General features: G+C 34.7%; 1 protein-coding gene across 3 annotated transcripts in view; it reads left to right on the forward strand.

Moving 5' to 3' along the window:
* LOC117205223 overlaps nucleotides 1-24019 on the forward strand; it is a 58905-nt gene that overhangs the window by 27815 nt on the left and 7071 nt on the right. For all 3 annotated transcript variants that reach the window (XM_033443406.1, XM_033443407.1, XM_033443408.1), the window contains 2 exons: nucleotides 18763-18905; nucleotides 19639-19941. In XM_033443406.1, coding sequence (XP_033299297.1) covers nucleotides 18763-18905; nucleotides 19639-19941 — 446 coding nt within the window. The remainder of the gene's footprint in view (nucleotides 1-18762; nucleotides 18906-19638; nucleotides 19942-24019) is intronic.

The raw sequence follows: 24019 nt of genomic DNA on the forward strand, positions 1-24019 counted from the left end.
GAGAAAATATTTCCTTCTGCACCAATAAATTCCTGCCTTCATTCGATGCTAATTATCTTTTGCTTGAAATAGTTTTCAAAGCTCATATATCATGATAATTGATACGTGTTTTAGCCCGTATAAATATTCCATAATCGACTTTAAACGCGGTCTCTGCTAAAATGGATTTTTACTCTGAAAGATGAAAATTACATTGACAAAGATAAATCCAAAGCAAGTTTTGAATTAACACATAATCTCATGAGTATGTAAATGCACGCATATAATAATATCTATAGCCGAGCATGATCTTGGGTATGGTTACACAAATGCGTAGCATGCTAATTTTGAAGTGTAGGATTTAGTGATCGCTGTGGGTGATTCCATGAGATTATCTAATTTCATGGTGTCAGAAATGGATCTCAATTTAAAATGATGTCGTATTTTTTTGCTACAAAAATGGTTACAAGATACTAATCAAGCGTTATCATAATTTTAGAAACGAGGTCACCGATATTCTAAATGGAATTTCACACTTTCACCTAATCTCTCGATCTTTATCATGTTACATTAAGCTCGTGTCACGTTATCTTATTTTTATCTGTATTATTGTTTACGATTAACCTAAGATGCAGTCAATAAAATTAATTCTTTGAACAAAGAGAGTGATTCACGCTACATTTCATGGTTACAATGTATGTACATTGTGCATACAGCATTCAAAATGTATGTTGTCATATGATTTACTTTTTAATAAACTGTGCAAATAATGTATGTATAATCTGTCAAATCCATAACGAAATGGTGATTGTAATCTTTCAATATAAAATTTAATAGCGCTACAGTTTTATAGGGAATAAAAATGATCGATAATATCATTCTGAGAATATCATTTTCAGCAGATAAAAGCTTCGAAATATATGTACGTTTCTTTTTTTCTTCTTTAATACATGTTTCAATACGTCACATTTGCGATTAAATGTTCTTAAAACGCATCATACGCAATTTTTAATTTTAAAATGTTTAAATAATTTCCGCAAGAAGATACGCCTCTACGTGGTATTCTATAAAAAAAACTCGTTCTCAGCAAATAATTTAAATGGCAAAATTCTTTTTCTCGTTACGCGCATAAAGTGTATAATAAATCCAATCGTTTGTAATTTCTTGAAATATATCTTTGTCCGAAATTGGATAGGCTCTGAAGCGATCATGAATATTGACGAAATTTGGACCAGTGAGAAATGACGAAAGATGGGCATTGTTGCAAGCTGCGGAACAGGTAGGTACAGCATCCGCGTACAGAAACCGCTCCTTCCTCTTTTCTCTTTCAACGTCTTGTTTCGCTGGCCGATGAATGCGATATCTGGAACGCGATTCCTTGCGGCGTAAGCGCGTGCGAGCAGCTGAAAGTGCAATGAACGGCACATCGGAAATCCGAAAGCTAACGATGCAACGCACGAAAGGGGTTGATAAAAAAGTCGCGGCTTACGAGAAGCGCATGGACGACGAACCGATCGACGGCTTTAGGAATATACGGCCGGTTATCTTCACGGGTCACCGGCCACGGCTGCTGGCTTAATCTTCGCCAACGTCTGACGAGAGGAAGAAGACGAAGGAGTCTCACAATCAGAAGAAGAAGGGTCGACACTTATCTTTATCCGAGCGACTAACAACCGTTGAGTGCCACTTGGCTCCTTCGTTTTACCCGCCGCGCCATAACAACGATTAGCCGCTATGTTTTAATCTTTTAATCGGTCCTTGCAGTTTCATCAATCTGTAATATCTTGTAGTGGAATAGCGGCGACATTTCAATAACATCTCAGTCTTTGCCGTTTCTTATCGTTAAGATGGGAGAAAACTGCCGCCTTGTGCGATTGAGTCCATCCTTTTCCTTCGTTCAAGTAATTGAATTAACATTGTAGCATCAAAGAGTAGTTTAATCTTTCTTGTCAAAGATCTCATTGGTGCTTGTTAAATAAAAATTTTCATTAGAACTACCCTCTTCGTCCTTAAGATTCTTATAGATTGTTCTTAAAATTGCAAGATAGAACTTAAATTATTGCTTGCTGACTTTCACAGATAAATACGTATGAAGTCAATTTTATCGAAATTTTTATATATTTATATATTTCTAGATATTTTATATAATTTTTATATATATATATATATTTCGATAAAATAACAGTATCTTTCGATAAAAAACCATATGTTTATTACACTGCACCTGTAACGTATATTGTATGTTATCATAATATAATATGTTACACTATGTTGAATACAAATATGTTTCAGATTAAAGGGAAAAAATAGGAACTAAAATATGCGTTAACGTAAGGTAATAATCTTTTCGTACATACAATATACAGATCTGTAAATGTATACCTAGAGCAGGAGAGACGAAACGATACCGCGAGATTAGCGAAGTCCGATGCCTTACTAATAAATCTTTTCATCCCAAACTTGTAAATCATTGATTTTAAAAGACACGATTCAATGAATTTAATGAAACTGTAGAATATTTCACATTGTCAATCCCTCGTAACATTTGAAGTTGTTTGCTACATTACATATCATGCGTCTATAATTAACTATATGAGTATCTCTCCTCCTAAACTGTAACAATAGTCACGTATTTTACGCCGCTAAATCATAACCAACCAAAACAACCTTAAGGTACGTACACCAGCTGTGTGTTCAAAACTTATTTATATCTTTCAGCACTTGCTTTTTAATCGTTATTTAAATTTATACCAGTACTCTGGCTGTATACTTTTTATGACTTAGTACGCTCACTATCTCGGCTACACAAGTATTAGCGTTTTATATTAATCATATTTCGCTGGTACGATTTATCACTGAATCATTATCTTCGAGCTTTCCATAACAAATTGTACAGCCCCTGCTTATTAATATTTCTCCGAAAGACAATGTAAACTATCTCGAATAAAAAGATGATTTATTCGACATCGGTATCGGTTAATTAAAATTCTTGCGGAACGCGAGGCGCCCTGGCGACAGTCAGGTGCAATGTCGCGAATGGTTATGGGCGTCAGCGAATAATGTGTGCGTCCCTGCGAGCACGAGCTGTGTAAATCGTATTAGGGATTATTGCACGATCAAAAATATCCCCGTAGGATAATCCTCGAAGGTGGCAACGGTGTGTGAGTGGCATTAACTCTCGTGTGTACCATGACGCGTGTAGGTATACACTGATCCCCTCATCTTCGCTCTTTCTCTTTCCACCGTATCTCCAACTACGTTTTCCAATGTACTGGTGGATACGAGTTTGTGTGTGCATGCCACCACGTCGGCCTCTGCGAAAATCCACGCCTCTGCATCCTGTTTTCGATTTATCTTTCTCCTCTTTCAGGCTCACGATGGGGCAGGTGATGTCATCGATGGGTGCCTCCGGCCCTTTCCGTAATCACGCTTTAAATGTTTATTCCCGGGCGTCTACTCGATTAGATTCCAAGTAAAAAAAATCTTTAGGAGCAAGACAAATACCCCGAATTTACCTCAGCTATTCTAGCACATGTGGGACTATAAATCATTATGTTACATATTAACTTTTGTACACGTCTGGCGTAAGGTATGCATTAACATTTTAATTTGAGTAATATTTGTAAGATACTTTACACGTGTTTTATGCGACGCCAGTAATCATTATAATGGATATATTAGATATTAAATAAATTTTTACCGTGGTTCTTCGTCTTTTATCACTAGAAGATTGTATATAGAACATAAGGCCCGTTAAAAAAGGCATTAGCATACGAGATCTTTATTTAATGTTTCAATATTTATTTTTCAATAATTTTTCAATATTTACATAACACATATTTATCCAATTTAAGTAAATTATGAATATTTAATACAGGATGTTGGTTTGTATTAGATGTTTCCACAAATTATTCATTTAAGCGACATATTTTTATTTGCATCTTTGTTTGCTCTCCAATTAGAAAAAAATACTACTACCTTGTTAGAAAAGATAAACAAAGTAAAGCTTATATTTTTTAACATAAGAATATTACTGTGTTATTATAATGTAATATGTTACATGATGATAAATGCAAATATGTTTTAATCGTATCGATCTTGGATTTGTAGGGATATTATAACAGAGACAAATATCTTATTGCATATATAAATAGATCAAGGAAAATATGAAACTTTTATATTAATAGAAATAAATTTTAAGGCGACTAAATTTCAATAACGGTAATTTTCTTTTGAAGTCGTCTTATGAACCTTAAGAATAGCCTGAAGCAGGATAGAAAACAGAAAGGATGTGTCGTTGAATTACGAATTTGCTCTCATTGTATAATCATAATAGTCTCTTCTGGAGCCTTAATATTCTAAGACTCTTATAAATATAGATATAAGACAACATCAAGTCTCCGTCGACAACGTCTCCTGACTTTATTTTTAATAGGATTTGTTAATTGCTTTTTCCTTATGTTGCAACGCGCATGGACAAACAAACTGTATACTGGAACCGCGACGAATTATAAAGAGTTTCTCCACTCGAAAGCTGATATCATAATTATTTTCACATTCACATCGTCCGAATTTAGATACTTATGTTTAACTACTTAATTTTCAAACGTGATTAAACCCTTGCAGCTAAAATTTTGTACACCAGTGAAAGAAGAGATTCTTAATATCAATTACAGATTTTTAATTTAATTTGAAACTTGGGGGATAATTATTCTCGTAGATAAAACGTTTACTATCGATATAATAACGTACTAACAAGATAAAATAAATAGCATATCGACAAGCAAATAAAGTAAAATTTGAAAGCTATAAACATAGATTATGTGAGTTGCAGAGTCCAGAGCTTCAGGTTCAATCTTATAGGTTTTGAAACACAAATTATATTATAAAATTGTTAAATTTGTATTGTATGTTATAAAAATATGTACAAGCATTTATGCGAAAAGTAATTTGGCTTACTTCGTATTATCAGAAGAGTGCTATGTAATTATAAAGTTTCGAATTCTGTTATTGATATTGTAGTGCTGACACCAAGAATTATTGCAAAACATTTGAACTAATTAGTACAGACGGATATGAAGTACACGTTAAGTTTATTATTTTACATCAAATAATTACTATTCGATATTTCAATTATTCAAGTTTTTTCATGGTAAAATTTATTGGCGTATCATAATTGAAAATGGAAGAGGGAATCTCGATCCTTTATATGAAATTTAACAAATCCACGATTAAATTGTATTAAATGTGGAGCGAGGTATATGAAGATATTTTCGTACCAAAATCGATTAATTTCCTCGGCACATGTTATGCAAAGATAAAAAGTCGTGAGATTCAGTCATATTATGTTGAAATTTTGATCCATTCACTAACAACATGATAAATTATAATGAAGACAATGTGGTCCACTCTGTGCTTTAAACGTTTCTAGCACTTGTGATATTACATCTACCGAATCAACTAAACATCATACCAATTTTGAAATTTTTTCGGGATAAGAAACCACGAATCGCTCTTTCGGTAATCGTCAATTATGTAATGTACTTAAAATATCGGCGAACTGATGCAATTACTTACCCATTGAATTGAATCAATAATCTGTTCCTCGATGTTAATCTATCGTTTATACATATTTGGACATTTTTATATTATTTATATTATATAATAAATAGATAAAATATATTTTTTAAATAAAACCACATTAACCTAATTTTGAACCATGATTTTGAATCTCGGCCAACTGCGTACAGTTAGTAAATATCGATACATAAAGAAAAGAACAGTAGTTGGAGTTGGATAAAAATAAGTTGTACGAAGATACCTGGATCTAGTGAATTTAAGTAGTTATAAACTGAGTTTGTTCAACGTTAAGGTTTTACAATTGCAGCGATTAAAACACGTGTTTCTATATACCTACATTCTACAAGAGCATATAGATTTTACAAAGCGTCAGCCATTTCTTACAAATAAATACAAAACTAGAGTAACGTAATATGCAGGCAAATTACTTATTTCAGCTTAAGATTACCAGTGTTTTATTTAACCCTAGTTATGGAACACTTTTATATTATAATTCAGAGAATGTAACAAAGATACGAATCTTTTATATCAAATTGCATCAGATGCTGACATAATTTATGTACTGTAACGTACACGATTACACGAATGTAACCAACCGATTATCTTGCGCCTGACATAAAATTAAACATAGCATGTTGCCAGCTGCTCCGTTGTAGTAAAAAAATAGTTACACTTCTATGAATTTTCTAAGCTAACACTTCTAAGGTGACGCAAAAAGAGATCGCATAAAATAAAGAGAGACCCTTGGCATCTGCTGCTTTTTCGAATGAAAAGGTTTCCGATCTGAACGTATGCAACACGGAACTTCGATTCTTTAAGAAACACATTGGCAGTGTGCGAAAGAAGACGGAAAACGGCTCGTCACCTTCGAACAGGGGCAGGGCAATCCTATTTCTTTCTTATGCAAAATCTTCGTGCGCGTAGCCGTGTTAAGGGATTAAAAGTCCGCTCCGCAGGGTCAGCCGAAGGCTTAGAACGCCTAACAAGATTAGCTTAAGACGCCGAGTCCGCATACCCCGAGGATTACACATTATGTATTCACCTGGATGTATTCACGCAGAGATCTAGTTCGAGTTCCTGTTCGCGTCGAAGACGATGCTCGCGAAAGCGCGGCTTACCAGAACGGCGCGTCGGTGACCGCGCGATTCGATCCGTTCAAGTGATTTCCCGACCAATAGACTTGCGTATTAAACTTCTCGTAAGTGATAAGTTTTTCTTCGCAAATATTCTTGCAGGTTTAAGACCATGAAACAAAGAACTATGCGCTGCATGCAGCTCGTTGCTGTAATGCATGTTACAGAAAGAAGAGTTTCAAATTTATCGAGCTTCTGCTGCTCACCGAGAAAAAGATAAAATATGTAATTGATAGACTGTGGATGTTTATGCATTTATGGGGAATTCAAAGGCGAAAGAGACAGATAGAATGCGCGTGCGAGACAAAAAGGCACGAAACATCAAAAAGTATAGTATTCGTTATGATATTTATATAGTGGTTCGTTTCAGAATCTATATTAAAGAAATATGTATTAGGTTATTTTCCTTTGTGATACTCTATAGATTACATATTAGAAATTATACACATTTTTCGGTAACTTTATTTACATTTCAATTTGATACATATTATACTGAAACTAGCAATGCGAATTCATAAGAGGGAATAAATAAATTTCATGTAAATGTTCTGAACTATGATCGAAGTAATTAACTTAGAATCATAGACGTGTTAAGAACAGATAATATGAACAGAATAATTAATAGTTCGTGTTTAATCATATGTCGTTTTACAGTAGAAAATTATTTTCTCAAAAATTTCTCTTACCATCTTGTGAAAATATTATTTACGTTTATATTCGAAAGTCTTATGTTTTCAAGCTCTATGTTTGGAAGTAATAAGCACAACAATAAAGTTTGATTGTGAGTGATTATAGTGTACGCTTCAGTATTTGGCATAGATTTAAGTAGTAAAACCTAATCCTAACATATCCGAATAACGATAAAATAAATAAAGGCCGTGTTTATTCGTAAGAGGATTTGATTCCTAAAGTTCAAAACTGTTTAATTAATTTAGAGAAGCTTGAAAAAAAGAAAAGAATAATACTTCCACGCAGTAGGGAATGCATTAAACCTTCGATCATTAAGGTGTTATCTAATGCCAGGGGAACATTTTCATAGGATACGACATAATCTTCCGTGGAAGAAGAAATCACACGCGACTCTGTTGAGCTCGGCTGAGTGTATTGTAATAATAGAGTGCGTTTAGACAGCGATCCTATAAGAGTAGAAGAAAGAGAGCAGCGTCGAGGGGGAGCCTTATCTTCCCTGGTTGACTAGAACTTTATTTCGAAGCGAGATACGGGGTCTCTCCGCGGCTTTTAATGTCTTTTCTCTCCGTGGTTTGATTAAGAGAAGCAAGCTCCGACAAAGGTCCCGTGGCAAGAACGTGGAAGAGAAAAGGAAGAATGCGAGTGCCGGAGATAGTGCGCTGGCTAAAGTCTTGAGTAATTGTAGCCTTATGGTCGTCAGCTCGTCAAAAGTCACATTTACCTGTAGCACCGTGACGATTCAAAACAGAGGTGAGACTTTATTATCCCTTATTCCCTGCTGGGAATTCTATCAGACAGCGACAATTGATGATGTACAGGAATTGTAACTGCATGACAAATACGTAACAACGTATAGGAATTTACCCATGTTATATTTTCGAAGTTAAAATTGAATATAAAAACTTATATTAAGAATCAATTAACAGTTATATGCGTATAATAGGCATATATGTAATAGATATACGCGTATGGCAATTAACTAAATGCATATGTAAAACAAGTACATCTATCGTAGTGGGCGGAAATTCAACACAAGTAAATATCACAAAATACTTATAATAGTGACGATTCTTTTACCCTAAGTTACCCTAACGTTTATGATGTTACATAATATTTAAGCAGTGCGTAAACGTAGTTTTTTTTAGAGGACCGAAGAAAAAATAGCAATAAAAATTTTCTTAGGCGGATACCACTGATATCAAGCAAGGATGGTACGAGTAAGTGGTGGTTTTGGCAAGGGGATGTTCTGATGCGATTTCACGCTGGATTTGCCTAAGATCTCCGCTAAGGAGCCCTTTAACCCTCCCCTTTTACCCTCCTTCAGCCTTCACCCTTCCATCACCGATTCGATGCTCGTGGCTGCCGTCTTCTTCGACCCCTCTCTCTTACCGACCTTAGCTTGCTCCGACCAGCGTCACTTCCCGAGAAACCCCCGAAGATTACGTGCCTTAGCACAATGTCGCATAAAATGCCTTCATTGTTCAAAAGAACCGGCGAAACTATTGTGTTTCAATTATAACCCTTCTTGCGTGGTATTTCCAGTTGTGCGAAAGAAGAGCGATTAGCAACAAAAATGTAGCAGAAACGTGGGAATAAGATAAGTAAATTATACATATGATGTAATATAGTCGATATTACGTCGATGGTAACGTGAAATATTACGTAATACGTAATACGTAATACGTAATATGTAATACGTTAGTAATACGTAATATATTAAATTGAAAAATTTTCCATAAATGTTTACTGTTTGCAATTAAACACAATGTTAAGATTTTTTAATATTCTACAAAATGGAAAGGGACGAGACTGAAAGAAATTGAAAGATAAAGGTTTGAAACATCATTAGCAAAATGAAACTCGTCGGTCCTCCGGGAACCTATAAGCTCTTTGAAACGTTTATTTTTCCATGGCAAGTCGAGAAGGAATCTTACTCAGTTTCTTTGCATATCCGATCGTCTTTGATGTTACTTCAGAACGCACGCAGCTCTCATCGATCTCCCTAAATATTTTAGATCGTCCGAGCAAGTGGAATAGCTAAATCCAAAGTGTTCCTCGGCCGATGGCGGGTTCAGGTTTTGCTGAAACCCTCGTGGATTAGGAGCATTCGTGTTGCGCGTATATCCGTATTTTAAGGACGCGTGCAAGCCACTGTATACAGTACGTTTGCTTGTGTGTGTATCCTGATTTGTGCCGGTCTCTCTCTCTGCGCGTGTATGCAAACCCTTATGGCTTAAGCTAAGGCTAAGGCCGAGGCTCTCCCGTGGGATTACTACGTCATTCTGCAGGACTCTCCGGTCGCCGGAAGGATCAGCTCTCTTCCTTCTGAGGATTTCGTGGAGGACTCCATCCCGTTTCTAAATCAGGTTGTCAGCCACAGGCTGAATCATTTCATACCGTTTAGCGCTTCTTTCTTTTAAATAATCTTTAATAACTTTCTCCTTATTATAGCCGTAAGGTACATTTATCTCTAAGAAATAGGATATATCTTGAAGGTTGTGCGACATTAAGGATGCACTGCATATTTTGTACAATTATAAATGGCAATTTGAGTAATTGCACATTTGCATTCTAATACTGTAACGCATTTAAGCTCAGTAATTGCGTTAAAAAATATTTGTTAATAATTCTCTCCGTAAGATTTGTATTCATATTTAATGAATTCTTTTTTTAGGCAAAATGTCTAAACGATAATTGAATTTTTCTCAATTGCGAATCATCTGATATTTTTTTGACGAGAATTGCTTTCATATAAGAAAGACTTTGTGAAATAATTTCCTAAACAAAGTGACTTGTACAGGTAGAAAAAATATTTTCTACTCTTCCTCTTATAAAATCGTCTTTCCCCTCTCTTTTATCATTCACTGTAAAGGAAGCCTAGGTTTTCTATAATGAGTTTTTTAATTTCCTTCCTTTTTTCTTCTTCAATTGTTTTGAATATAAAATAAAAATTCTATTTGTCAAATATATTTCGTCCTTCATTTATTTCAGAAATTTTACATACAGTCCTATATAAATTATATTTACTTTTAACTTTTAACACTGTGACTAAATGTCTCTATCTAGTAGGAACAGATATTTCGAGAAAGGTGTGCTTCCTACAATTTTCCAACTGTGTACATCTGACGCGAATACGATAGCTGAAAATCATTTAGAAGCACGCTTTTTCGATGCATTGACATATAAACGTCTGACACTTACAGGAAATTCCTGCGGCGTAAATACTGGCTTTAGCCGAAAACAGTACAGCGGCATACGTCAGACACTTGCAAGGAATCTCACGCTAAGCGAGAATGATTGTCAACATTCCAATTTCCGAAATTTTAAGATTATCTATATTTTTTTACGACTTTTGAGAGTTTGAAATTTTAAACTTTTACATTCTTTGAAACGAGACAATTCATCGACACATAAAAACATTACTCGTAGAAAAGAATGAAATTACACTTGTGTGATATATTGAGCTTCGATTAATTTTTAACGGCACATTGTTTCATTTACATTGTTTATACGTACATGAAAAAATGAATTCCATTAACTTGCATAAATAAATAAATCGATAACTTAGTAAATTAATAAATTGTAACTGTATAATCGTACACAATTTTGGAAACGATTTTTATTCTGTAGGATATGATACTTCGAAATAAAATTTAATTTGTTGTCGTACAAGGAAAGAACCGATGCGTATGTGTCCCAACCACCTGTGAATTTATCGAGAATCATACGATTATCTATAAGTAAGGAACAGCATTTGATTTATTTCTTCAAAGTGTGTAAAAACGAACAGTGATCATTTTTTATGGTATTTTAAATGAAATATACATATACGCGGAACGTATCATTCGCGTCATACAGGTCTCCATTCTATGTACAATTGATAAATTTTATGCAACAATAAAATTTGTTGGATATGTTATCTTGTTTATCCTCTCGCTACAACGCATGTGTGACGCACTAGTTGCTTATTACAGTCCTATAATCACACATACGTGACGCATTCTAAATGCTCCTTGGATCGTCTACCTATCATTTTTTTTATTATTATATATATACGTAAAAATATATGACATATTATGTAACATGCTGAAAATTGGAAACTCGAACTGCGAACAGCGACTTTTGCCTTAAACGGCGGTAGCGAAAGTGTTAAATCAGTGCCGAGAGCCTGAAATTTCGCAACTTAAAATCTTGAGAGACGAAGCTATTGCTTATTGAATCGTTAAACTTTGCAAACTGTTTCCATACAGTCGAACAATAACGAAAATATTGCAGATGCTTAGGGGATGACCTATATTCTTTAGAAACGTGACATGAATATAATATTTGGCGTATAACCCGCCATATGAAAGATAGCGCAAAAATTAATTCAATGCTCAAAAGCGATGAAACAAATTCATACAAACGATATGTTCGATTCAGGTAACAAACTTTGTTTTTCTCACGTTACGTGAAGGAATGGCCATATATACAAAATCGAGAAATGTCAACCTATATGTAGCTATCCTTAGAGTGAATAAGATAGTATCATTTGTTTTGCTAGCCTACTTAAAAGTACTATCCAGTACAGTACAGTACAACGGTACAACAACTCATTCCTCGAATGTTTTTCACATATTGAATTGTACATAAACACGGTATGTTTGCTGCGGTATATACATTTTGTACATACATATCTCTGTTTCTTAATCCAGCATTATAAACCCTGCGTAAAAACATCCTGATATAACTCGCTAAATTAACATATAGTATTTAACGTCGTTTACGCTACTACGTTTATTGTACCCAGAATCGAAGCGAAATCATTACTTGTTTAAAAGAAATCAATTAAATTTATGCATCAAGCAGACATCGCTGTTTTTCCGCAAACAGCATATTCTTATTTCTAGACAATATTGGTTAACATTGCATAACTAGGGAAAAATCCATCCATCAGCTTCCACCCCGATATCTCAGGCTCAAATTAAACAAATAAACCGAATCTCATGTTAGCTGTCTTCTCTGATACGCTGCAAGACTTTCGAAAGCGACAGACTGGTACCGATAAGAAGTTTCACGATATTGTTCTTGAAAATCCAACGAATAATCCATCCATCGCCTATCGGTAATAGACGACCGGAACCTGTCCTTGGTGCCACTTAAATCATCCCCCAATGAGTTGGCGCTTACAATAACTCGTTACCGAAAATCCAAATTAAGCTCCTTAGTCGAGAAATTTACGAGACGTTCTCCCTCTTCGAGAATCCTGTCCCCGTCCGTCCCCCGTCCCCTTCTAGTATCTTACGAAGTTTCCTTCCTTTTCCTTCGTTCGACGCAGTTTACCAAAGTAATTTTAATCTTTCGAGTATAGTGCGTGCACACAAATGTCAGTTACCGCGACGAACGACGCGAAATCGTACGAACCTGTGCAGATGTTGGAAAACAAACTCTTCGCTCGTGATGTGTGTGCGTGTAAGCGCGCGTACACTCGCATATTCCGCATATAGATACACGCATATGCAAAACACCTATATACATAGAAACGGATATACATACAGGGAAACGGTAACGGAGTACGAGCGAACAACGCCCTTCTCTTATTCTCTGTCGTGTATAAGAGCTTACTCTCTAAGCGTCTTAGGGCAAGTTTTCACCCTTGCTTTCATTCAACGGCGACGCATACGTTGAGAGAATGATCTCGACTATCGAGTAAAACGCGCCTCGGAGGTTCGGATCGAGGTTCAGCGAAATACAAAGAGATTAATATTTGCACGACACAACTAATGAGCCCGGTAGAAAGAGAGAGAGAGAGAGAAAGGGAAGATCACGTTGTTATATCAAAAATGGTCCGAAATAAAAGATTAAGGAGACATATTAACTCTGCATCCTTGCCAGTCACACACTTTTCTTTCATCCGTTTAAAGCTTACATGTTTTTTATTTTCAAACTTTTGATGCGATTTATTCTTCTCATCCCTGCTTTATTTTTATAAAAGAACTTGGAGCAAATTGGGAATTATTTTTAAATTCTACATATAACATATAAACTTGTTACATTCGTCTCTCTCATTTTTCCGTCTTCTACATCTAGTACACCAATTAACTGAGATAAAACGTCATGAAAAGACAAGAAATAAAAAGCGTCGATGAAATCCAGAAGAGAATGAAATACCATTTCGTTACGATCTGCTATTTCGCGTACGATCGCGCACTTTTCAATCGAGTACTGTATTGAGATGTACTTTTTAGCACGGTGCGTGATCCTGTCTCTAAGAATCGGCTAACACTTAGATTTAGAAGGTTTCGTCGCGTGGCTGGTGATCTTATAAGCCACACTAGCCGTGAGGTTATCTCATTACATCTTATCTGGTGCTTTCTCCCCAACGCGAGCTTAGCGGTGCTGTAGAGCTTAAATCGCACGCGAACTCACGGACACAACCTTCGTATGCACGCAAATGGAGCACGACCAAGCGATATCAACTTCTGATTTTTTATGTCGCGAATATTACGAAGAATCTTCTTGATCGAACATTTTTCGCAACGCTTAATCCATAATGGAAACGCATAATCTGTAATACTAAATTGCGTTGCATTGCTATTGCGAACCGAATGTTACACCGTATCGATATTTTCTAAATTAATCAGACAGAGCATGAAAATTGGCATTACAAATGTTTAATCATGCTGCAAACAATATGGTACGTTGGGAACACGACACGGAAGATTGAATAAACGCGAAAGGGAAAGACTTTGAAAGAGGACGGGTGTAGATAAAGAGTTCGAAAGAGTTGGTCGCTTATCTGTAAAGGCCGGCATCCGCCGGATCAGCTTCAGATACCAAAAACGCCCACACTTTCCTTCTAATGTACGCGCTTAGGTTAAGTTTCAAGAACGGAAGTGGCAGACTTCCATAGATCGCAAATTCCGTAACGTGCTAGGACGTGTTTGCCTCCAACATTTTTATAGATTCAGATTTATTTGCAATCGACAAGATAGACGAACATTGAATAATTTAGACGTTTGCTCGTGCACGAATGTTATGTCTCCTACGTTAGCCTAGGTTATTACAGTAATAGAAGATACTCTCTTTGTACATGTAGAAAACATTTGCAAATATCTTCGTGATATTGTCTTTTATTTTATACAACAACAATAGACAAGATTTTTCATTTACCTGTGAATTGTTTTCGTTTAAATTTTTACCGTCAAACATGGATTCTAATATCCCTATTCTTTAGTCGAGGCTTCGGGGCACAGCTTGATTCGATTTTGAGAGATTAGACAAAATCGTCTTGGATTACCAAGTCACCAAGACGAAGGGGAAACCTTAGGATCGAAGACTTTGCCGTACTACGAGTCATCTGCATAGCTCTGCTCTTCCGGATGTAGAACATTAGATTTGGTGCGGATTTCTGTTCTTGGAACAAAGAATGCAAATTGTTGGCAGTATTTATCAAATGTTCGAACAAACATAATATTTTGATTTCTATAATACCGTTACAAAAATCATTCAATTACACGTAATATGTATTTCCAACGAATTATTTGCAGTACAAACAAACTGATTTATATTAAAACGAAATGTAAATGCACAAATATCGTAGTTAATCTCAATCCATCTCCACTCTGTAATTTGCAGATTTCATGGATATAAATATAAATATAGAATTGAATATATAATAGAATTATGTGTATGTATACGTATATGTATATAAACAATGAAAAAAAATTTCGTTTTCCATCGTAAATTACTTAATCAAAATTTCTCTGCAACGAGGCAAGGAATTTTCTTTTCTCTATCGATGTATCTAAACGATCCTGAGGATCTTTCGACAGTGATTTAAAAACGTTCTCACCAATCTGATATTATAAATAATCATCCCCTAAGAAGGAACAGGGGTCGAAGATATAGAAGAAATATTCAGTAAAGATTTTTCGTCTCATTCCCCTGGCAGCTCCGTGTGCACCTAAAGAACCCATTATCACGGTAGCGTGGAATGGGTGATCACGGGGTGTCGAAAAATATGTTCCAACTTTTTATCTTGTATCTGCACCGCCGACTTGGCAATGGGTGCAAGAACCAGTCCGCTAATTTATCGTGTAGAACTTCGTTAAACGTTAGCTATGTGAATTACATTTACAAGGTATATCCAAATATTTATCGAATCGCTTATATATTTTCTTATACATATACACTGTACAATTTCATTTTCTGTAATACATTTTATCTTAATAACAGTCATGCCGTCAAGTTTTTTTTTATAAACAATAGTTATTCGATACAAGATATTTTAAATTAAATGATAATCTTTTAATACAATTTTATTTATTTTCTACGCGAATTTACGAATATTAGATTCATATAATACAGACGTTATGCACTATAAATAATTACTTGCTAAAATTTATTTGCGAGTATTTCAAAATTTAAAAGACGGTATTTTACTACAGTACTCATTTGCAGTTACGTAGGATTATTAAGTTTTAGCTTGTAACTGGATATTATTTTTAACTTTTCCGTTGAATATTTCTTACAAACATATTCTGAAAAGACATGTCCGAAATTTAATTTCAATCTCTCCAATTTCGTAAAAAAGGCAATTTACGCTTCAAAGGATCATTAAAATATATACAACATGCGTGCAGAATAGATACCAAACACAAATATGATAGATTAAGTCGTTCATTGATCGATTTGAAAATATAGCAACTTTCGTAAACGAGAGAAATCTATCAAGAGAAAAGTTGTTTCGTTTCTTCAAGGGTTGTCTTTGGGATGAATCTTATCTTGTAGCGAGAACTGTCAAAGACGAACCGTCCTGACGCTTCCGTCGTGTTTCCTTCACAGCGCAAACGGGGAGATAACCGGAAGCCCGATAGGGTCTACACCAGAAATGAGAAATGTCTTTGCCGCTGCAGAGATTAAAGATTTTGCGGATGAGTGGTTGACACTTTTTCTCCTTCTTTCTTTCTCTCTCGTGTATTGAAAACAAAAAATATATGGAAAGCTACGTTACTGATATTTTCAGCAAACTTCAAGCACAATGAGCATTAACATCGTAACGGATACTAACAATACATTTTGCCATACCTGTATTTCTTTAATTTAATGTCACCTAAATCGAACTTGTAAATTTTTCTTTCCAAGTTTTATTATCTATTATATAGATGTTATTTTACTGACTATATACGGCCTTCATTCTAGTAATATTTATTTAAAAACCGAACGCGTTCTTATGGATATTTTGTAACGGAAAGAATAAGAAAAATAAAATGAACGCGATACATTTTGTGATATTAAAAATTGACGAAATAAATATCAAAGCAGTAGATTACAGCAGCGGATCTGTGCGTATCAAGAAAGCTTGCTAATAAACAGACCGCATAATACGGCCGGTCGTGGTCAAATCTGCGGAGTATATGCCTACCTTAAACCAGCTGATCCCCATACAGAGACGACGCTAGGGCAGGGCACCTTAATGAAAACTATACGTCCCTGGATTAAGGTGGCCACTGGTCAGCTTTCGGTCTTCCTAGGTACGACCTGTCTTATGCATCCTGGGGGTAGACCCTATAGCAACCAGCGTATTAGATGGAAGTTTAGGGCATTAATACCTAATATCATGCCACCGGCAGTAAATCCTTTGTTGGTCATCTTACTGGTAGACTTAGCACCTTACATCACCGAGTATTGAGAACATCCTATATCAGTTTATGATTTAATATGTAAGTCGATCAACACGTTCATAACGAAGAAATCATGCATATTGAAAATAGTTCGTGGTAAACTTCGATATTTCATATTTAATTAGTATAATTGAAACGCGGAAACAAAGGAAATTAGTAATTAGATGATAAAAATATTTAGTAGAACACAATGTAGAAATTATCCTTCCTTCTGCTTGTGTATTCATTACATTACAGAAATTTTATCGTTTAATATATAGACAACTATCATATATAAAAATTTATTGGTTATATTTACATATAATTATTCAATTACATATTTAATACGACTATTTATTTCTTTTATGCTCGTATATCGTAGCAAAATAATTTGCCTTATAACATTAAAAATTGACAAAAAAAAAATAGAATCGATTTCTCAATTACTTAATTCCTTACTGATTGTGTATTCGTATAATGAATAATTGACATCTATTCCATGGAAAATTAAAATAAAAAGCGCCACATATATATCCTAGATAATTAAAAGTACGACACAATATGTATTTCCGGGATGAATAACTACTTACAGTTATCGTTTCATTTTCAGTAGAGAGATACCGCCGGTATTTTGATTAATAAGTATTTCGTTGTTCTCCGAATGAAATCGGCAAAACCAAGTTTCCTTCCTTCTCCTTCTTTCGTTGTTTCCTCTCGTTCTCCATTTCCTCAGTTTCGTAGAAGTCTGGGATTATAACCTGAAGTGGGATAGACTCTGGGACTTAAGTCAGGGTTACACAAGGATCGCAGCTATTGTGCCATCGCCCAGCTCTTATTGTCTCGGGATAGACGAGTGGATCTGCATATGCTTAGCACGAGAGTTAGACTTCTCTCAGCGATCTTCAGCTTCACGAATCATCTGGACCCTCGAATTCAAATCCTGAAATGCGAAAGCGTGTGCCTATTGTCGGTCGAATGTATAGAGCCGGAACTAGCTTGATTGTTCAAGAAGCCCTGTTCTCCATTTTGAACGATTGAAAACTTTTGTCGAAATACTCTGACTTCGTATTACGTACGAATCGGCCGTCTAATTGTCGAGTTATAGATTATTATAATACAGTACTACAAGTTACCTTGAAATATATACAAATATTGTAATTAATTAAATTTTTACTCTGTGAATTATCATTAACACGAATTATCGTGTTTCTTTGATAATAAAACTGTACATTTAATTTAATTAACATTAGTCCAAAACGGATAACTTATATAGATATTTAATTTTTTCTAAAGCAGGTAACTTATATTATTATTGCTATTAGAATTATTATTTATATTTATCATATTACGTCAAATACTAAACATTAAAGTATTTTGAATTTTATAGAAGTAAAATTTTCTAATTAATGTGTCGACATTTCGGATATTTTTATATATTTCCGAATATTTCTATAAATTCGCTTTATACTAGAAAGTATCTTTTGACACTTACATTTGCGCTACAAAAATTAAATGCTGAAAGAGTTTTACACATCTCTCTACAATTTTATGAAAAATGACGTAAACATTTGGGAAAATCGTTATAGCAACAAGTTTATCAAGATTTTCTACAAATCATTTCTTATTTATGAAAAGAACTAACACTTTACTAATTTATGCAAATGTAAACTCGAATGTCATGTTTGTGCGAATGTTATATGAGAGAATCTTAAGAATGAAAACAATGTTGATTTCAGGAAAAAATCTTCCAGTGCACTGTGTAGTCGAGACGATTCACAATATCGTAGAAACGCATGTAAGCAACTCTCGTGAGAACTGGCGGAGGCCTCAAGTAGAAACGGATTCTTACGTTATCATCCCTGTGGCTATGCCTTTCCAAGTGAGTATTTCTTTCTTTTTAATGTAAAATTAAGTATTACTTTCTAAACACCGCCATTCATTTTTCGGAAAGTAATAACTTCAATCAGCAAATATAAAATTCTAATAAACATAGTAGTTACAAGCATAATTTCTACATAAGAATGGTCCAAAGTTCTTTTTCAATTTTAGCTGTTTGAATATTACGAGAAAAAAGTACATGATAAGTACATTTCTGTTTATTTTTTTTTTTATTGTAATATCACTTTATAACTAAGAACAATTTATGCTTTATAAAACAAGCAATATGTAAATGTCCTTGAATACTTTAATAATACGACAAGCGATATTTTTTAAATTACAAGGATGGTAAAATACATATTTAACTCTAAAATGAAATAGAAAGATATTTTTAATAACATAAAGTTAATTTACAATGTACTTGATTTTAAGACTGATACTCTATAAAAAATGGAAAATGTAACAAGTTCTTCCCTTGTAATCTCCATTTATAAATTAACAATTCAGTCTCCCGACGGTAGAAGAACAAAATATAACGCGTAACGTTTAACAAAAATAATTTTAACTGTGATTTAATAAAAATAGTGTCATATAATCTGGATAAAACGATGCGCCATTTACCCAGAGTTTACAGATTTCCTGTCTTTAACTTGCTTAACTTAACCCTGTTTTTTACTTCGACTATCACCACATATTCCAATAGTATTAATAAGATAATTCTTTCGCCTTTGCAGGATTTAGTAGGCGAGGCATTAGTACGTCTTGGTTATTCAAGCGATTTGATACCAAGCGCTAGAGGAAGTATCGTCATAAGGAACTGGAAACCTCTGCCAATGGAAAAAGTTGCGGACGGTCCTTTGTTAACAGTGGGTGACATTTTAGCTGAACTAACATCAGTCGCCACTTTGAAGATTCAAGTATACCGATCGAGGCCGCCGCCGCCTAGTCCAGCGGCTGAAGTTAGAAACAAATTATTAAGATTACTGTTACTCCATAGTCATGCACTTCTCGTCTCAGCTGGTTGTCCTTTAGACGAGGTAAGTTTATTAATTTTAAATCAGCTTTTTCGTGTCTTTATGTTTAATACGTATGACAACGTCCAGAAATACGCGGATACTTGCTCGTTTCTTTAAAATATTTAATTTAATTACAAAGTTATAAAATGGAAAAAATAGAAGTACTCATCCATAGAAAAATGTAGGACGATGTTATCCTTTATCAGAGCTGTCGTACAATATCATGATATGGTAAAATTCATTTTTAAACGTTAATATGCAATAAAAAAGATTTACATCTGTAGACGTTGAGCAACACCATATAAATGTCTCTTATGGAACATCTTTCTTCATCATATTCGCTTGATTGTCAAGTTACGAATGAAATAGAGAAAATTAAGAAGAATCGATAGACAAAAGAAATTCGTAAATTACGTTACGAACCGGATTAGGCCATAATTAAGTTATGAAGTATGTTAGTATGGTAAATTCAACGTTGCTTATTAAACTGGTTGCCAAAGAAAATATACGCAGGGATGAACCCATGCAACGTGTGGTTAACGCTGGGAGCCGCAGGAAATGTTACTCGTAGGCCTTGTAACGTTAGCTAATCGGTTACTCGAGCGGCAAAGGTATACCGTTGTGGAGTTTCTCAGCGAATATTATGATTTGATATAATGATATATAGTAGAGAGTACTGTATATGCATATTCTGTAAACTGGGGCATACAATTGTTCGGTGTAATTATCGCGATTTCTATGTGTTGACTCTAACTACAAATCACAAAGTAAGGGTTGCAATAAGCTTGATCGCGACTTTGATACCTGATCTTCCAGAGTTTTATGGTACAAAGACTCTTGTCCAACTGGATTCACTTAGCTCTTGTTCCTACTCTTTTTATAACCAAAAAATTAAGGAAAAGAAAAGTAATAGGAGAAGAAATAGAAGAAATGTACAGATGAAATCTATGCACTACGTGGGTTTTTCACGGAGAAGGTCCATGTTTCGCGTTGATCTCACCTCACAGAATTCAAGCCGAGCATCCAATTCTCAGATAAGAAAATTAACTATGTAGCGCGAATGTAACAATTATGTTAATAGATTAGATTATATTAAATAAACAATTTATATTTTATATGGCATCCGTTGACTCCACACGTAAAAATAATAAATATTGCTATCATCAATAGTTCCTCGTTAATTCCTATATTTTAGTAACGTTATGTATTATTAATACATAATAATCAAGTAAAATGTCTACATACTTACGAATAGCAGTATATATTCATATATCATAAACAGATCCGGTCTTGTCTGTTTTAAATATTTCCACAATATTGTTACATATTTCTATACTGTAATATTGTTTCTTTTTTACGATAATATTTTTGGAAACTTTTTCAAACAATGCTTTTGTAACTAAGTTAGAAATGTAATAGTATTACCCAGTGTGAAGCAGTATCATAATGACAATTAAAGACATAAACAAGTTATTGAATGTTCACGAGATTACAAATTAAATTAACAAGTTCAATCAATTGTCCGAACAAAGATTAAGATCGGCTAACGATGTTAAAGCATTAAACCGCGAAATTTAAGAACAACTTAAAGATCAAGCAGCCGAAAGGAATCTCCGTGTAAGACCGCTTAAAAATGTTTAAAATGTAAATCTAACCAGAAAGTGCTTGTCTTCGGGACACCTAATCTCATTAAGAAGTCCTCCGTCTTGCGCTCTTGTTCGTCCTTTAAGAACTAGCAGTAATCTTTGCCAGATTTTTGGTCTCGATCCCCGTTGATCTCCGCTTTAAATAAATGTTTTCCCAGATTCAAACAACCACAACAGTATCTAAATCCTCCTTGTTCAATATAAGGAACATTTCCAATTAATTAAACCTATTGTTAGTTAATAATTCTACAATTTATTTTGACTTATTTTAGCCCATCTACTAACATTTCCAACATTTACACGACATACTACAAACCATTAATAAATTTGAACAAGAATGGAGCTATAGTATGTATTTTATATTCTAAACTTTCACGATGATTAATTAGTATATTTGTGATTTTGTCAATCGTGTTATTAGTACATTGTGTCTTCAGGTGAAAGGTTTTCAGGTCTGAAGAAGTGAACTGGAATACTAGTACTAATAACACTAATACATGTAATACTAATAACACGATCGAAACTCGAAAAATCACAAATATATAGTATACTATAGCATTGTTATCCGTGACCATATGTCCTACGAGTATTTACATCAATATTTATAAAATTATTCTCTACATATATGTATTCATAACGCAATGCAATGATACTCGTTTTGAAATGATTTATCTTTACACTTTGAGATTTCAGCAACTTCTAACAATTTTTTAAATTTATTTAATCAATATCGATTTTCTTGTTAATCCTCTTCTTGACTTTCTGTCGCGATACACATTGCTTCGGACATTTCACACTGTGGCTATCAAAATAATACTCGTAACAATATATCTACTGATCATAACTTACTATACTTACCATATATCTGAAGAACTTAATAGTTGAATAAAATAATATACATTTTCAAGACGAATAAAGTTCTGAAAACCTAGGTGATTTTAAAAACATCATGTTTAATTCGTAATTGAAATGATCATTCTCATCGATTGTCCAGAATCACGTTCAAAAGAATATTAACAACCAAATGACCGAAATAGAGACATTTTTTCTAATTCCTCGGAAGAAATAATCCTAAGGACTGGGTTCACTCGACTTCGTTTCTTCGAAGGTTGAGGCATCATCGTACGATTTCCATGAGAGAGCAACGCGAGCGCGCCCTTTCGACGGCAACGAAGATCTCATAGCATGTGATAGGATTACCCTTTACTCAACCAAATTCGCAGCCTTCATCAAAAGCCCCCTCGATATCGGAAGAAGGAGAAGGGTGATGGGGTATGCCACCCCCTTCGGGCGGGCATTATCTAAGTGCACTCTCTTTGAAGATCCTGCTATACTCGCCCATCCCTGAACTTTAATGCCGCTCGCGGTGGTCTATGATTACCAATTTTCCCTGACAGACGTTTCCTGTTCGAGTTTCGGCCCGTCGACTAATGGCGAACGGCTGTGATGGAGAATCACCGACTCGAGTTCATGCGACTTAATCTGCCGATCATTTGGCCAAGACTCGACATTCGCGCTAGCTAACACTTGCTAACCAACCGATTTATGAAGTCTCGACAAATTTGCATGATTAGCTGTCATGCCTAGAATTGCCTTCCTTAACGTTTAGTATCATTGCCTGGAGCTTCATTGTTCTAGCAAGGTCTTTATGTAGACTCGGATCAATCAGAAACGCGAATTCATTGTTCCATAAATGTTAGATTTCAATAATTCTCTCTATTTGCGCATACAAAACATAAAAACAGTAGACTTGCTCTGTTCTTGGTAAATACGTGCATGCATATGTATACCTCACACACGATTTGGCAAAAAGAATTTTGGAAGATATATTAACAGAAAGTATAATAGCATTTTTCATCGATATTTTTATCATGTCATATCATACCATTATAGGAAAAGAAACGTTATATATATAACGTTAGTACATTATTCTGAGCAGCAAGCAACTAGTATATTAAGTAAGTTGTAGGTAATATCCTCATCCGTTTCCATCGCGACAAAGTGAGCAAACACAACACGACTACTTATAAAGAAGTAAAGAAACATATCAGCAGAGATAATAATTTGTACATTGACGTACTGTGTGAGAATGTAGTACTAAAAACGATATGCGTAAATAAGAGACAGCTGCTGGTAACATTAGCAAATCTAGAATCTCGTAACAACAAATTTAAATCCTTGTCTAATTTTCTTGGTGGTTTTCCTGCTGTGTCTCCCACTAGTATCCAACCGTTAGCCTCTGTATTACGAAAAAGTCTACATTCGAGCATTCGTTGACAATATGAGTTCAGTCGAGAATATTTGATCATCAAAATATTTGATATCAGTTCTTGCGATGACGATTGATTTACTACCACCCTGCGGATGATCAGCTGACGCTACTGCGTCATCTGGAAATAATAAATAGGCGTAAATCAGAGCTCGAATTACAGCGCGATGTTGTCAGATAAGCT

This window comes from Bombus bifarius, unplaced genomic scaffold (genome assembly GCF_011952205.1).
Source record: "Bombus bifarius isolate JDL3187 unplaced genomic scaffold, Bbif_JDL3187 scf7180000007987, whole genome shotgun sequence".
Classification (NCBI taxonomy): domain Eukaryota; kingdom Metazoa; phylum Arthropoda; class Insecta; order Hymenoptera; family Apidae; genus Bombus; species Bombus bifarius.